We start from the raw sequence: 15,594 nt of genomic DNA on the forward strand, positions 1-15,594 counted from the left end.
TTGCAGCAGGTGGTCCCACATTCAAGTACAGATAAACCAAGAGGAACAACTAGGGAGCAAGACAGACCCTGCCACCCAGGGTTCCAGTACTGGGAAATGAAGTCTCAAACCTCTGATTGAAAATACCTGTGAGTGTTGAGGCAGCAGCAGGAAAAACTCCCAGCTTCACAGGAGAGTTCGCTGGAGAGACCCACAGGGCCCTAGAATGTACACAAACCCACCTACCTAGGAATCGGCACCAAAAGGACCCAATTTGCTTCTGGGTAAGGGGAAGCGACTGAAAACTAGCAGAGAGCGGAACAAGCAGCACTGTTCCCTCTAGAACCCCTCGACTATACAGTGTCACAAGACAACGACATGGGTTGCCCTCCCTAGTGAACACCTAAGGCTCCATCCCTTACTATGTAACAGGTGTGCCAAAAAAAAAAAAAAAAGACCAAAATGGAAGAACACATCAAAGCTCCAGAAAAAATACAACTAAGCAACAAAGAGATAGCCAATTTATCAGACAGTTCAAAACACTGGTAATCAGGATGCTCACAGAACTGGTTGAATTTAGTCACAAATTAGATGAAAAATGAAGACTATACTAAGGGAAATGAAGGAAAATACACAGGGAACCAACAGTGAAGGGAAGGAAACTGGGACTCAAACAATGTGGAGCTGAAGGAAGAAATAAACATTCAGCCACAACAGAATAAAGAAACCAGAATTCAAAAAAAAAAAAAAAATGAGGAGAGGTTTAGGAACCTCCAGGACATCCGAATCATAGGAGTGCCAGAAGGAGAAGAGGAAGAGGAAGAAATTGAAAACTTATTTGAATAATGAAGGAGAACTTCCCTAATCTGGTGAAGGAAATAGAAGTCCAGGAAGCTCAGAGCATCCCAGAGAAGCTGGACCCAAGGAGGAACACACCAAGGCACTTCATAATTATATTACCCAAGATTAAAATGATGGAGAGAATCTTAAAAGCAGCAAGAGAAAAGGAGAGAGTTACCCCAAAGGGGTCCCATAAGACTGACAGCTGATTTCTCAAAAGAAACCTTACAGGCAAGAAAGGGCTGGAAAGAACTGTTCAAAGTCATGAAAGGCAAGGACCTACATCCAAGATTACTCTATCAGGCAAAGCTATCATTTATAATAGAAGGGCAGATAAAGTGCTTCCCTGGTAAGGTGAAGTTAGAGAAGTTCATCATCACCAAGCCCTTATTATATGAAATGTTAAAGGGACTTATCTAAGAAACAGAAGATAAAAAATATGAACAGTAAAATGACTGTGAGCAAACTCACAGTCATTAACAACTACACCTAAACAAAAACAAAATCTAAGCAAACAACTAGAACAGGAACAGAACTACAGAAATGGAGATCATGTGGAGGGTTAACAACAGGGGAGTGGGAGGGGGAGAGAGGGAGAAAAAGTACAGAGAATAAGTAGTCTAAATGGTAGGTAGAAGACAGACAGGGGGAGGTTAAGAATAGTATAGAAAATGTAGAAGCCAAGAACTTATATATGTGACCCATGGACATGAACTAAAGGGGGAGAATGCAGGTGGGAGGTGGTATGCAGGGCAGAGGGGAATAAAGGGGGGAAATGGGACAACTGTAATAGCATAATCAATAAAATATATTTTTAAAAAATTTAGCTCCTCCCCTGCACTAGCCACGTTTCAAGTGCTCAAAAGCCACACATGGCTAATGGCTACCATACAGGAAAGTGTAGGCATAGAACATTTTCCCTCAATGCAGAAAGTCCTATCGGCACTGCTGGCAAGAAATTTTAACTAATATTTACAAAGTACTTACAAGAAGGCCCCCTTGATTTATGTGCTTTGACACAATGTTATTTGATACATTAAAGTACAAAATAACTGTTAACACTTACAGAGCACTCACTATGTGCCAGGCACTATACTGAACACTTTCCTTCCAATGTAAATGAAATCATTTAATATTTACATAAGCTCCCTGCAGTAGACACCATTATTATCCTCTTCTAGAGATGAAGAAACAGACACATAGACATTAAAAGGACTCGCTAAATGTCACACAGCCTAGTTCCAGGAGGAGTCAAGAAGAATCCAGATAGTCTGGCTCCAGACCTCAATGTTACACTGCCTTTCAATTCCTACATTTTAATAATTCCCATGAGTGCTTACTAACATAGCAACAGGGCGATTTTTCTACTCTCAACTTATTAGGTCAATATCATACAACTACTGCTTTCTAATTTGTCCTCTAATCCCTGCCACAAAACCACAAAATAAAGACAGGCCAGCTTTCTAAAATTATTAATTTTATTCAAAAATTAGGGTCCCATAATTTTACATTAAAACATTGATGTATTATGGACTAGAATAAAATTTTTTAAGATAAAAAGTTGAGAAATTCTGAGCTTACGCAAGCTGTCCTGGTATACTCCCCAGCTTACCCCAAACATATATTCATTCTCCTTTACCACAATAGTCACTTTGACATTAAATAATGCTTTGAGAATATTAATATATCCCCCTCCTATCTAGCTTTGTTCAGAATCTCATCTTTAACAACTTCAGCAAACTCCTAACTCATCTTGACTCACATCTTGTTTCCCTCTGAGATTTCCCACAGTTCCACAAGGCACACTACTGGGTGGATTCAAGGTAATCACTGTGGCAAGTGAGGCCCCAGGATAACCCAGCCCCTGCCTATTTCCTGAGGCTCACCTCACACTACTTCCTTCCTCATTTATTCATTAATTTCTTCATTCTGCAAATATTACTGAGGGACTACCATCTGTAAACAAGGTCCCTAAACTAATAAATATTAGGGTCTAGCAAGGGATGCCACATCATTAATTAACAGCACCAAGTAAATGTAAGATTTTTAATGTGGTAGGTGTCAATGAATCACACAGTTATCTAAGTACAGGACAGGTAAATTTCAGCTTTCAGGGAAGCTAGGGAAGGCTTTCCTGAGAAAGTAACTATGCAGAGACCTGGACAATTATGTGACATGAAGAAGAGCATTCTAGGCTGAGGATGAAAGACATGAAACAGTACATGAAAGAAGGGCAGGACAAAGGACTGAAAGAGAGCTATGTGGCTATTGCAGAGAAAAGGCGGTGGGCCAAGGTTTCTAAGAAACTAGAGAGAGAAAAAAAACTTACCCAAAGCCTCACAAACAGCAGTCAGTAACAAACCTCAATTCAAACTTGGGTAATCTGTGTTTGACCCCACCACAACACTGTGTGCCTCCCCTATAGCACTCTTCATATGTGTCAGCCCACAAATCACTATCAAACGCCCACTACGTGCCAGTCAATGTGTTAGATGGTTTAGATACAACAGTGCTTCAATTACAAGCAAAACCAAACTGAATCCCTGTCTGTATGGAGCTTACAATCCATGAGGAGTCAATAACAGAATCCCACATACAGCATAAAATTACAGGTGTGATAATACATGTTACTAAAGCAAATGGCACTAAGAAAAATAATTTAAGCTAGTTCAGCATGGTCAGGCTTTTTGGCAAATTAAACCACGGCACTGAGATCTGAGGAATTAAATGTTAACTATGCAAAAAGGAGCATAGTGAAATTCTAAATTATTTTTTACTGTTAAACTTGTGACCTGTCACGTGAAGCCCAAATGGACTGTGTGGGAGCTGTGAAGACAGGCTGGTGACCAAGCACCCACCTGCACAGGCCTCCAGGTAATCTGAGGCACACAGGCCCCCAGGGGACCTGGGGTAGGGGCTGGGCCCACAGTGGAAACCACTGGCCTGTCCATCCCCGGAGTCAGTCCCTGAGTGTTAACTCTCCAGCCTAAGCACTGCAACAGGAACTCAGGCGGTAAACTTTGATAGTAAATTACATACAATAAGTACACATGGCAAAGCTATCAGGGATTTATTAGAATTCTTCAAAAAGTTAGAATCTCTGGTTCTCAAAATGCTACAGCACAGGTGGCAAACACAAGGCCTGCAGGGCCAAATCTGGCCCTCTACCTCGTTTTATCTGGCCAAGCACCTTGTTTCTACCTGGCAGCAGTGCCGAGCCCTTACTTACCTGTTAAGGAGTAGTTACACTTACACAGCCCTAAAATTACATTCAGCCCTTTGAAGGCGACCTCAAGGCTGATGTGGGCCCCAGTGAATATGAGTTTGACACCCCTGTGATACAGCAAAGCAAAAATTTACAGGCTTAGAAATAGAAATTAAATTTAAAGATCACTGCGAAACTAAAAATGGAACTGCCTTTTGACCCAGCAATTCCGCTGCTAGGATTATAGCCTAAGAACCCTGAAACACCAATCCAAAAGAACCTAGGCACCCCAATGTTCACAGCAGCACAATTTACAATAACCAAGTGCTGGAAGCAACCCAAGTGCCCATCGGTAAATAAGTGGATAAAAAAATCTATGGTACATTTACACAATAAAATTCTACACAGCAGGGGGAGGGGGAAGGGGAAGGGGAAGGGGAGGGAAGAGAAGGGAAGGGGAAGGGAAGGGGAAGGGAAGGGAAGGGGAAGGGAAGGGAAGGGGAGGAGGGAGAAGGGAGGGGAGGGGAGGGAGGGAGGGGAGGGGAGGGGAGGGGAGGGGAGGGGGAGGGGGGAGGGGAGGGGTTAGGGTTAGGGTTAGGGGAGGGGGAAAAAAAGGAAAGAAAAGAAAGAGTTCCTACCCTTTGCAACAGCATGGATGGAACTAGAAAGCATTATGCTAAGTGAAATAAGCCAGGTGGTGAAAGACAAATACCGTATTATCTCACTTTTAACAGGAACCTAACAAAATAAACAAGCAAGCAAAACATAACCAAAGACACTGAAATAGAGAACAAGCTGACAGTGACCAGAGGGGAGAGGGGAGGGGATAATGAGGGAAAAGGATGAAGGGTTTACAGGAACGATTATTTAAAAAAAGGAAAAAAATTAAAAAGATCATTGTATTCCACAGAAAAGAATGTTATTTTATTATAAAGCTCTGAACAAACCATTTATTATTAATAAGAAAGACAACCTTACTTTTTTCTTATAATTGAAGATGCAATGCCAGGATGTAAACAGGCATGTCTAATGATTTGCAAGCCATTAAGCTACTTCTGGTTTTTTGTGTTACCCACACTAGTAAGAATTGTCAGAGGAAACATTAAGATCTACAAATTTACATCTAATGTTAAACTCAGACTTACAAAAATCTCATTATATGGTTAAATCTTTTTAGAAAACAAATGTTCAAGAATCAACAGTTTTAAATGTACTAAAATTTTTATCTGTAAACAATCAGAAATTTTTCCCAGTGTTGTCCCAGCCTATAAAATATGACAGCTCTAGCCCTGGCTGGTGTGGCTCAGTGGACTGAGCATGGTCCTGTGAACCAAACAACCGTGGTTTGGTTCCCAGTCGGGGCACATGCCTGGGTTGCAGGCCAGTTCCCAGTGGGAGATGTACAAGAGGCAACCACACACTGATGTTTCTCTCCCTCTCTCCTTCCCTTGTAAAGATAAATAAGAGCTTTTAAAAAAAATAATAAAATATGACAGCTCTAGGAACAGTTGCACCAGCAGAAAGACTCTACTCAAAGTTATAAAAAATTATTCACAATCTTGCATTTGCCGAGAGCAACAGATACCACTTTCAATTATATTGACTGAAAATGAACTTGCTAAAAGTAACATTTTCACAACCTAATATATTTGTAGAAAAGGAAGACAAAAATACTTTACAATCAATCAAGATATCACAGCCCTGGCCAGTGTGGCTCAGTTGACTGGAGCATCACCCTATAATCCGAAAGGGTGTGGGTTCAACTCTCAGTCTGGGCTCACACCTGGGCTGTGGGTTCTGTCCCTGGTTATGGTGCATACGAGGCAACTGACTGATGTTTCTCTCTCACATCAATATTTCTGTCTCTTTCTACCCTCCGCCCTCCCCCCTCTCTAAAATCAGTAAGTGCATCCTCAGGTGAGGGGGGGGAAGATATTGCAGAGGTGTTATTCATTGTAATATATAAAGTTATAATAAAATATGACCTGCCAATTTATAAATTTGTTCTCAGAAAGCACTATTACTCCTATTATGTTCTAATGGGTTTTTCTTTTTTAAAGAGAAAGCTTTATTTATACTTTAAAACTTTTAATGGCAACTTTTCCTTTTAAAAAAATATTTTGAGAGAGAGGGGAAGGGAGACAGAGAGAGGAAGAAACATCAATGTGTGGTTGCCTCTCACATGCCCCCTACTGGAGACCTGGCCTGCAACCCAGGCATGTGCCCTGGCTGGGAATCAAACCAGCAACCTCACAGTGCATGCTGGCACTCAATCCACTAAGCCACACCAGCCAGGGCTTTCCTACTGTTTGAACCAAGGACTTCACAAATTCTGTGGCCAACCCTGGCTAGAAAACAAATACAGTGAGAGACATACCTTCAGGGTGGACTCAGGGAAGGCCAAAAACTCTGCTGAGCTCAGAGTCTACGGAAAGCCATTAAAATGAGGGGATAAAATCAGAACCTTTACAATTAAAACAGGAGTTTACAGTTCTAACAATTACCCCAAGATTGACTGTGCACACTCTAAACTTTGAAGGCCCCTACTGTAGAATATTCTTTTTTTGTCATTTTATAGTGGGCCTGATTTTTCCTGCAACTACAATAGATCTTGGCCTAAGAGTAAATCTATATCCCCTCTCCAGAATTAAGTTTATCGTTTTCCTAATAGCTCCTTCTCAAAAGCCTTTTTTACCCTTTATTTGCTAGCAAGGTTAAGCTCATTAGCAGTGATGAAACAATCTGCAAAAAATGGGATAACTGACATAAATGTAAAACTACAAACCCAGTCTTTACTCAGCCCAGCCAAGAGAGCTTTTAGTTTTCTTAAGATTTTATTTATTTATAGAGAGAGGGCAAGAGAGGTAGAGAGGGAGAGAAACATCAATACATGACGAATATTAATCAGTTGCTTCTCACATGCGCCCCATCAAATCCACAACCCAGGCATGTGGGCATTGAAGCAGGACCCTTAGCTCTGCAGGACAATGCCCAACCAACTGAGCCTCACCAATCAGAGCACTTTTAGTTTTCTTTGAGATAAAAACTATAGAACATTCAAAAAAGTCAACATACATTTTAGAAACATTCAATTTTATCAAAATCTTATTATTTGCAATTCAATGATTTTTTATATTGTAAAAAACTCAATCTATATTAAAACTTAGAAATTGAGGACACTTGACACATGCAATCCTATTCCCTATGTAACTATTCTTACAAATGTAGTATATGCCTTCCAAATCTGCTTCTATACACATACAAATATATACAGAGATTTTTATTTAGAAAACAAAAATACTCTGTTCTGCACTTTTTCCCTCACTTATTTTGAGCATCCTTCCATGTCTATTCGGATCTTTGCATTAACGAAAAACACACTCACACACAAAACTACCACATATTAGATCCACATTTCTTGAGAATTCCACAAAATTCCACTGTATAGAATATCACAGCTTATTCAAACAATTTCTCCCAACTAAACATTCATTTTGTTTCAGTACTGCAAGGTACAATATATAGACAGGGTCAGAAGACACAGATTTCTTTTTTCAGCCTCGCCCAAGGACATTTTTTTCATTACTTTTAGAGAGAAAGGAAGAAACATCCATGTGTGAAAAACATCAATTGGTTTCCTCCTGGATGCAACAGGATAAGATCATATGCACCCAGGGTGGGATCAAACCTGCAACCTAGGTATGTGCACTGACCAGGAATCAAACCCACAACCTTTCAGTTATGGAATGATGCTCCAACCAACAAAGCCACACAGGCCAGGGCAACATATAAATTTTTAAGGCTTTGGTACTTCCTACCAAAAACTTGTAACTTTTGTATAACTTTGACTAGCATTCTCTGTTTCCCCACATTTACAGTTTGAAATAATCCTTTTAATCATAGTTCTGGTTCTGAACTATGTATTCTTTCCCAGCTTTCTGTTCTCTTCCCATGACAGTGCTAAAATGTTTCAATTATTGCAGCTTTCGAATACATACATTTGAACAACTGGTACATCAAGTAGTCCCTCAAATCTTTTATTTATTTGTTTTTCTCTGGAAAGATTAAAAATATGCAAACTTCTATCTATTTGACATATATGAGGCGATGAGGTAGAATGGAAAGAAATCCAACTTTAGACCCAGGAAAGTCTTGAGTTGTAGACCTAATTGAGCAGCTAAGTAATTATGTAAACTCTCAACCTTGTCAATCTGTTGCAAGGAGTACTAGTGTGTAAAGCATCAAACAAAATATTGGGCATGTAATATTCAATCAACAAACAGCACTTACGACTATCACCCTCATAGGTGATAAAACTAGCTTTGCCAGGATAGAGCGAAAGCACAAGCAAGAACAAATACTGATACTCAGGACAGTGATGAAGGACACTCATCTTCTCTTATCAATGAGAGAAATAAAGCTGTAGTTTTGGGGTCACATACTCCTTCTGAAGTCTAATGAAAATGGGGCTCCTAGAGAAACTTTCTCAGTATTTAACAAAATTCTTTATGTCTGGAACCTTAAAAACCTTGTATTAAGAGGGAGACTAGGTAGTTTTTTCTGGACTTAACTGCAAGAGTCTGAACACATTATCTACTAAGTTTTGTGACAAAATTATTCACTTAACTTTGCTCAGAATGAAGCAATTAAATCCTGCTTTTTATTAGACTTCTCAATTTCACGGGAAGGTTGTATGTGAAAACAAATCTTGGTAAGTGAAACCACAAGCTGTGCTAGAATTAGTTCAAATATTTTTAAATGTGATGTTCAAACATATAACCTAAACACCGAACCAAAAAGAAAAAAGTCCAAAAGGATACCAAATCTGGCTGTAGTCAATTCTTAAAAAGGCTGAATCAATTCAAGGAATTAAATGAGGTTCAAAATTCCACAAAAAAAAAAAAAAAAGATGACTTCCTTGTCTACGAACAAGGAAGTCATCATTTAAAAAACAAAACTGACCCAGCAAATACACACACAGTTTAACGAGTAAATGAATATAGTTTATCCTGACTTCCTCCACCGAGGAATCCTTTAAACCCTTTATTCTTCGAAAACTCCCTGGGTAAATAACCTATTCATTTGTTTAACGTGTCGTGCAGAATGAAGAACCACTGGGAGTACCAGACAAAGTCTGGCACCAAGGTCCTTGGTCCCAAAGAGTCCACTCCCTCCTGCAGCCACTATTCCACGTGCTGGCGAGACGGTGGCCCCGAGGCGGCTGCAGGCCCAGAGACGCACTTGGGAACCCGAAACACCAGAGCTGCTAACAGCGCCAGGCCGGGCCGCCGGCCTCTGGGCCTCCGGGCCTCCCTCCCTCCCTCCCTCCAGTCCCGCTCCCAGGATGCGCGCAGTGCCGTGGACCCAGCACCCTGAGAAACTCTCATCCGGCTACCAAACATCCCCAGGATAGACAGCCCCCAAACGGGGGTCGATCAGCAGGACAGCGTCATAAGACTCCCATGCCACGCCACGCCACTGCTTCCCTCGTGGGCCCCCAGGCAGCCTGGCGGGACGGGACAGGAGTGGAGGCTGTAGCGGGACGGTGCGCTCACCATCAGAACTTTGGCTGCATTCTCCAGCTGAGCGATCACTTCTGGGGGGCCCAGCGTCGCCGCCATCATGGTCTCTCTTCAATGACGCGCCATCCAATGCATTCTGGGAGCGGCGCAGCTGCTCACCAATCGGCACACGCCCCGCCCCTGCGCTTCCCAGGTGGCTGGGGAAGGCGGAGTGGGGTCGCGGGTGGGCCGGGCTGCCTAGCCCGCACCGGGGCAGGTTGGGGGCAGGGAGGCGTGGACAGTGTCAGAAATGGGATTGAGGAGGACCGGTGGTTGGCTGTGCAGCGACGGCCACGTCTCAGAGCTCAGGTGCCACGCCGCACGAACCCGCAGTTCTCCCTCAGTGACTCCCAGCCTCCGTCACCCGCACCTGCACCAGCACCGAGCGGACGCCCGCCGTCTCCTGCGTGCCCGGCACATGCTGCCTTCTGCACCGGAGAGCGTCCTGAGGTCTGGATCCTGGGGCGCTCCCCCAGACCGTGCCTTCTGCACCCAGGCTTCCTGGCTTCGGCCTGCAACTCTGCACTCCGGAAGACCATGCGTAAGGCGTGGTCCCGGTGCGTTCGCACCACAAGCCACTGACACACTTGTGGGAAAACCCTTCACAGCCTGTACCGGAGAAGCGGAAGCAGACCTGGATTGACCGCCTGCTTCTCTCACCAAGTGAGAGCTCACAGCCTCCGGGCTTCCAGCTCTGTCGTGTTCACGGGATTCATCGTGTTAATCCTGGCCCATGTGGAGAAGCCGTTGGAGGCGCTACTAACGCACCTTGCACTTTTTCAGTGTGCTGAACAGCCGACTCAGCTTCTCTGACTGCTACAAATGGGTTTAGATGAGGGTGTATTTCGTTTGGAGTCCACATCCCTCTACCTATAAGGTCTACTTTTGCTGCTGTTCTTCTTCCTGGGACCCCACAGTGAGGAAAACGTGAAGATAGGGAATATATAAAATGAGATCACTTTAACCAAGCTGCTAAAAAAATTATTAACATTAGGAAGGTTGACACATGATGAAAGACTCCATTTTTGTTCTAACTAGCCCAGAAACTCAAACTTTTTCAACTTTTCAGTCTCAGAGGCTCAGCCCTCTGATTACCTCCCCGAAGGATTCACATGTCCAGACAACAGGACCAGACCGGACCTGATGGCCATCAACCAGGACACCTGACATTTGACTGATAACTGTCCTGGACCAATCCTAGGGCTAAAAATGCAGGACTGATAATTCTCAAGAACGCACTTTTTCTCCAAGAACTCTAATTTTCTTCTTTGGAACACTTCTGTGGTTTTATTCAGCTTTGTTCCAGGTTTGCAAGTCATGACACCCTTGAAAAAAATTCTTACTTATTTCTAACCAAAGCCTCCAGGCTCCTTTTGAATTTTCTTTTTTTTTAACATATCTTATTGATTATGCCATTACAGTTGTTCTATTCCCCCCTTCATTCCCCTCCTCCATGCACTCCCCATCCTCCACCTTTCCCCCCTTTAGTTCATGAACACGTGTCTCAAGTTCTTTAGATTCTATATTTCCCCTACTATTCTTGCCCTCCCCCTTGTCTATTTTATACCTACAATCTATGCTACTTATTCTCTGTACCTTCTCCCCCTTTCTCCTTCTCCCACTCCCCTGTTGCTAACCCTCCATGTGATCTGCATTTCTATGGTTCTGCTCCTGATCTAGCTGTCCCCTTAGATTGCTTTTGTTTTAGGTGTGGTTGTTAATAACTGTGAGTTTGCTGTTCTTTCACTGTTCATCTTTTTTATCTTCTTTTTCTTAGATAAGTCCTTTTAACATTTCATATCATAAGGGCTTGGTGATGAGGAACTCCTTGAATTTGGTCTTATCTGAGAAGCACTTTATCTGCCCTTCCATTCTAAATGAAAGCTTTGCTAGATAGAGCAATCTTGGTTGTAGGTCTTTGGATTTAATGACTTAGAATACTTCTTTCCAGCCCCTTCTTGCCTGTAAGGTCTCTTTTGAGAAATCAACTGACAGTCTGATGGGAACTCCTTTGTAGGTGACTGTCCCCTTATCTCTTGCTGCTTCTAGGATTCTCTCCTTCATTTGAATCTTGGCTAATGTAATGATGATGTGCCTTGGTGTGTTCCTTCTTGGGTCCACCTTCTTTGGGACTCTCTGAGCTTCCTGGATTTCCTGGAAGTCTATTACCTTTGCCAGATTGGGGAAATTCTCCTTTATTATTTGTTCAAATAAGTTTTCCACTCATGGCTGTTCCTCTTCCCCTTCTGGTACCCCGGTTTGGCTGAAGGGTTCGTTGTTGTCAGACTTCCATATAGTTCAATTTTCTGTGGTTTGGCTGCATTTTTGTTCCTAAACCTTTGTTGTTTTTAAACTTGGTTGTGTGAGAAGGCACAGTGCTTCCATCTACGCCTCCATCTTGGTGGAAATCTCCCTTTTGAATTTTCTTGACAACAGAAAATCAAATTCATTGCAGGGTTTTTAAGTTTCATCTGTTGAAATCTATAATTCTTCCTAGTTATTAGTAAGTCACACTTTTGAGGGCTTTTTTTATGTTGCTGCAACAAAATTGCATTATTAGGTCAATTGAAAATCAGGTTGTTTCATTTGGCATCTCTTACAACTTGAGGTTGAAAAAGTGAATTAAAAATTTTTATTGCTTGAGCAACAAAGTAAGTTTCATTTCACTATAAAAGGGTCAAATACGCCAAAATATAGGTGATAGTCTTTTTTTTTATTTTAAGAATTGTGTGAAATGAGCTCTGGCTGGTGTGGCTCAATAGATTGAGTGCCGGTGTGCAATCCGAAAGGCCGCCAATACGATTCTCAGTCAGAAGAGACTGAGTCACGAGAGACAACCCATGCCTGGGTTGTGGGTCAGGTCCCGAAAGGCAACCACACGTTGATGTTTCTGTCCCTCTTTCTCCCTCCTTTCCCCTCTCTCTAAAAATAGTTAAAAAATTGTTTGAAATGAAGTGGCTGAGATAATGACTTGAAATAAATATTTGACTATAATGTCTCCAGCTGCCACAGAGCATAATTCTGGCAAGTCAGTGGTATATCTGCAGAAGTGTAGATAAATGAATCATTTGTGACATTGAAGGTTTGAGGCCTATAATGCTTCATATTGGGCTTCTGCTCCAAAGCATTTGTTTTGTGCAATTATGTAAGAACTGTGCATCTAGACAGACTTTAAGAGGAAGAAGGAAAAGTATTTTAGCAAATGTGAGGGTGAATGTGCTTCTTCACAAATTAACTATTTTGAATTTAGAGGGTTTATAAAGTAGATTACAGACATCTCACATAACTGGGAGCCATGAATGTTAGGGTAAACATTGAAGTTGTAGAATCTCAATGGGGAAGTTCTCCTTTATTATTTGTTCAAGTAAGTTTTCCACTCGTGGCTGTTCCTCTTCCCCTTCTGGTACCCCTATAATTTGGATGTTGGAACGTTTAAAGATGTCCTGGAGGTTCCTAAGCCTCTCCTCATTTTTTTTGAATTCTTGTTTCTTCATATTTTTCTGTTTGGTCATTTTTTCCTTCCTTCTGGTCTGCTCCCTTGATTTGAGTCCCAGTTTCCTTTCCATTACTATTGGTTTCCTGTGCATTTCCATTCATTTAAATTAGTTTAGCCTTCATATGTTCCTCTAATTTGTGACTAAAATCACAAATTAGCATCCTGATGACCAGTGTTTTGAACTGTGCACCTGAAAGTTTGGCTATTTCTTCATCACTTAGATTTATCGGCTCTGGGGAGTTCTTCTTGAGCCATGTTTTTATCTGTCCGCGCCTGTTACGTATGAGGAGAGGTGCCTTAAGTGTTCACCAGGGCGGGGCCACCCAGGTCTCTGGTTTGTGATGCTGTACGTGGGGGCAGGGTCAAAGAGGGAGTAATGGCGGTTCTCTCCGCTCGCCCAGTCCGCCTCACTGCTCGCCCCCTGCCTGCTTATCGGAGCGCAAGTATGCGAGCCTGCGGCCCTGCACTGGCTGCCGGGGCCTGTGCGATCTGTCTCAACGCTCACCTCTTCACTGGTTTATCTGCATGCAAATGTGCGACCCACTGCAGACAGCCAGCCATGCCTCCTCCCTGGGTTCTGCCCATAGCCAGCCTGCACCTGGAATCTGCACCCTCGGCTGCCTCTGCACTACCGTGCACCGCCCAGGTCGGGAGATCTTTTTTGCCTGACCCGCTCCACCCCTCTCATAGGTTTAGCTGAGCAGTTTGTTGTTTTCGGACTCAGTATTCAATTTTCTGTGTGGTTTGTTTTCAGTTATTGTTGTTAAAACTTTGTTGTTTTTAAATTTGGTTGTGCGAGGACACAAAGTGTTTCCACCCATGCCTCCATCTTGGCGGAAGTCCTAAAACAAGTTACATCTTTCTTCCCTAAAACAATGTATGAAAGTGCCAGGACAGCACATGTGTTCGTCTTCCCCAGCTTGCCCTTCTGCTTGTGGTTTAGACTGTACAATCCAGTGTTGTAGACCGCTCTGCCTGGTTCTAGGAATTGTATCTCGACCCCTTGTGGCTAAGGGCGAGGGACGACCTTTGGAATTCGAGCCACAGGAGACAAAGCTTGTCTCTGGTAGCAAATGCTGTCTCAGTTTCCTCTCCCTGCCCCCAAAGCTTGGTCCGAAGTCAATGACTGGTAAGACCCCTCACAGCGGGGGGCAAACTAAGCCAGACTCAGTCACTTGGGACGCCTTCATGGAAGGACTTGGGGGGCTGCAACAAAGAGCAGTGGACTCTCCCCACCCCACCCCCAGCACCGCCTCCCTCCTCCCCGGCAGGCTTTGTCAAAGCCGAGTCCCCATGTTCTCTGGGAGAAGCGCTTCCTGGCTCTAATCCCCTTAAACCCGAATACCTGTTGGGGAGAGGTGCAGCTCCTTGCCTTGTTAGAGCATGTCCTGGGGAAAAATCTGGCATCACAAAGACTTCCTGATAAACCTGTGAAATCTGCTCTGCTAAGAGTGCTTTCATTCATATGTGAAGGGTTCGAGCAGGAAATCCTAAAACTCTGTTCCTGACAGACTGACTCATAGTAAGCCCTCACATTTCTTTGAAATGTTATCTGCTGTTAGATCCTTGCTGCCCTATATTTCTGTGTATTACAACCCAATAAAAGGCCCTGGAGGAGAGGGCTCAAAGCCTTTTTCTCAGAGAAACTGGCCACTGCTGGCCTTTTTCCCCTGAGAAACTGGCCACTGCTCACTTCTCCTCCCAAGCAGATCACATCATATCTCCATCATATTTACTCTCATGTGGCACTCGGGGGGACTTGTGAGGAAAGTCACCCCCACAATCCAGGACCTGCTTTTCTGGCTAGCATTTGGCTCAATAAACCCTTTAAGAAAAGTTTTTGGACTTTTGGTCAAGATGGCAGTGTAAGCAGACATGGCTCACCTCTTCACACAACCACATCAAAATTACAACTAAAATATAGAACAACCATCACTCAGAACTGTCAGAAATCAAGTTGAATAGAAGTCTGACAGCTATGGAATTAAAAAAACCACATCCATCCAGACTGGTAGAAGGGGCGTGGGTGCAGACACAATGTGTAGTGAATAAAAATTGGGGAGGGATATCTCAGGAGCAAGGAGTCCCAGACCCACACCAGGACCCCTAGCCCAGGATTTCAGAGTCAGGAAGATAAGTCTCCATAACTTCTGACTGCAAAAAAACAGCAGAGATTGAGTCAGTGGAAGAAATTTCTGGAGCCCCAAGCAGTTTCTCTTAAAGAACCCAAACACAGACTCACCTACTCAGACTCCCTCTGGGCTCTGGTACTGGGGTGGCAGCTTGAGGGACACCAGTGGCATGCAGGGGAGGCTGAGGTGTCAGACATCAAGGCGAGCAGAGGCCATTATCCCTTTTCTAGGCCCTCCATCAACTTAGCTAACACTGTTTGACCAGCCTCAGAGATCCTCAGAGATTCCACCCTACCCAACTAACTGACCCACCTAAGCTACTTTTCATACTAATGGTCATGGCTCTTGCTTCACAACTTCCTAAATACTCTCAAAGCAGCA

General features: G+C 43.2%; 1 protein-coding gene across 1 annotated transcript in view; it reads right to left on the reverse strand.

The window, feature by feature from the left end:
* The window catches only part of XPO4 (exportin 4), a 110,008-nt gene extending 100,264 nt beyond the window's left edge, over window positions 1-9,744 (reverse strand). Inside the window, exon 1 of the mRNA XM_053663498.1 lies at window positions 9,580-9,744. Coding sequence (XP_053519473.1) covers window positions 9,580-9,648 — 69 coding nt within the window. The 5' untranslated portion in view covers window positions 9,649-9,744. The remainder of the gene's footprint in view (window positions 1-9,579) is intronic.
* Window positions 9,745-15,594: the final 5,850 nt, after the last annotated feature.

This window comes from Artibeus jamaicensis, unplaced genomic scaffold (assembly GCF_021234435.1).
Source record: "Artibeus jamaicensis isolate MK-2021 breed Jamaican fruit bat unplaced genomic scaffold, CSHL_Jam_final contig_3188, whole genome shotgun sequence".
Lineage (NCBI taxonomy): Eukaryota > Metazoa > Chordata > Mammalia > Chiroptera > Phyllostomidae > Artibeus > Artibeus jamaicensis.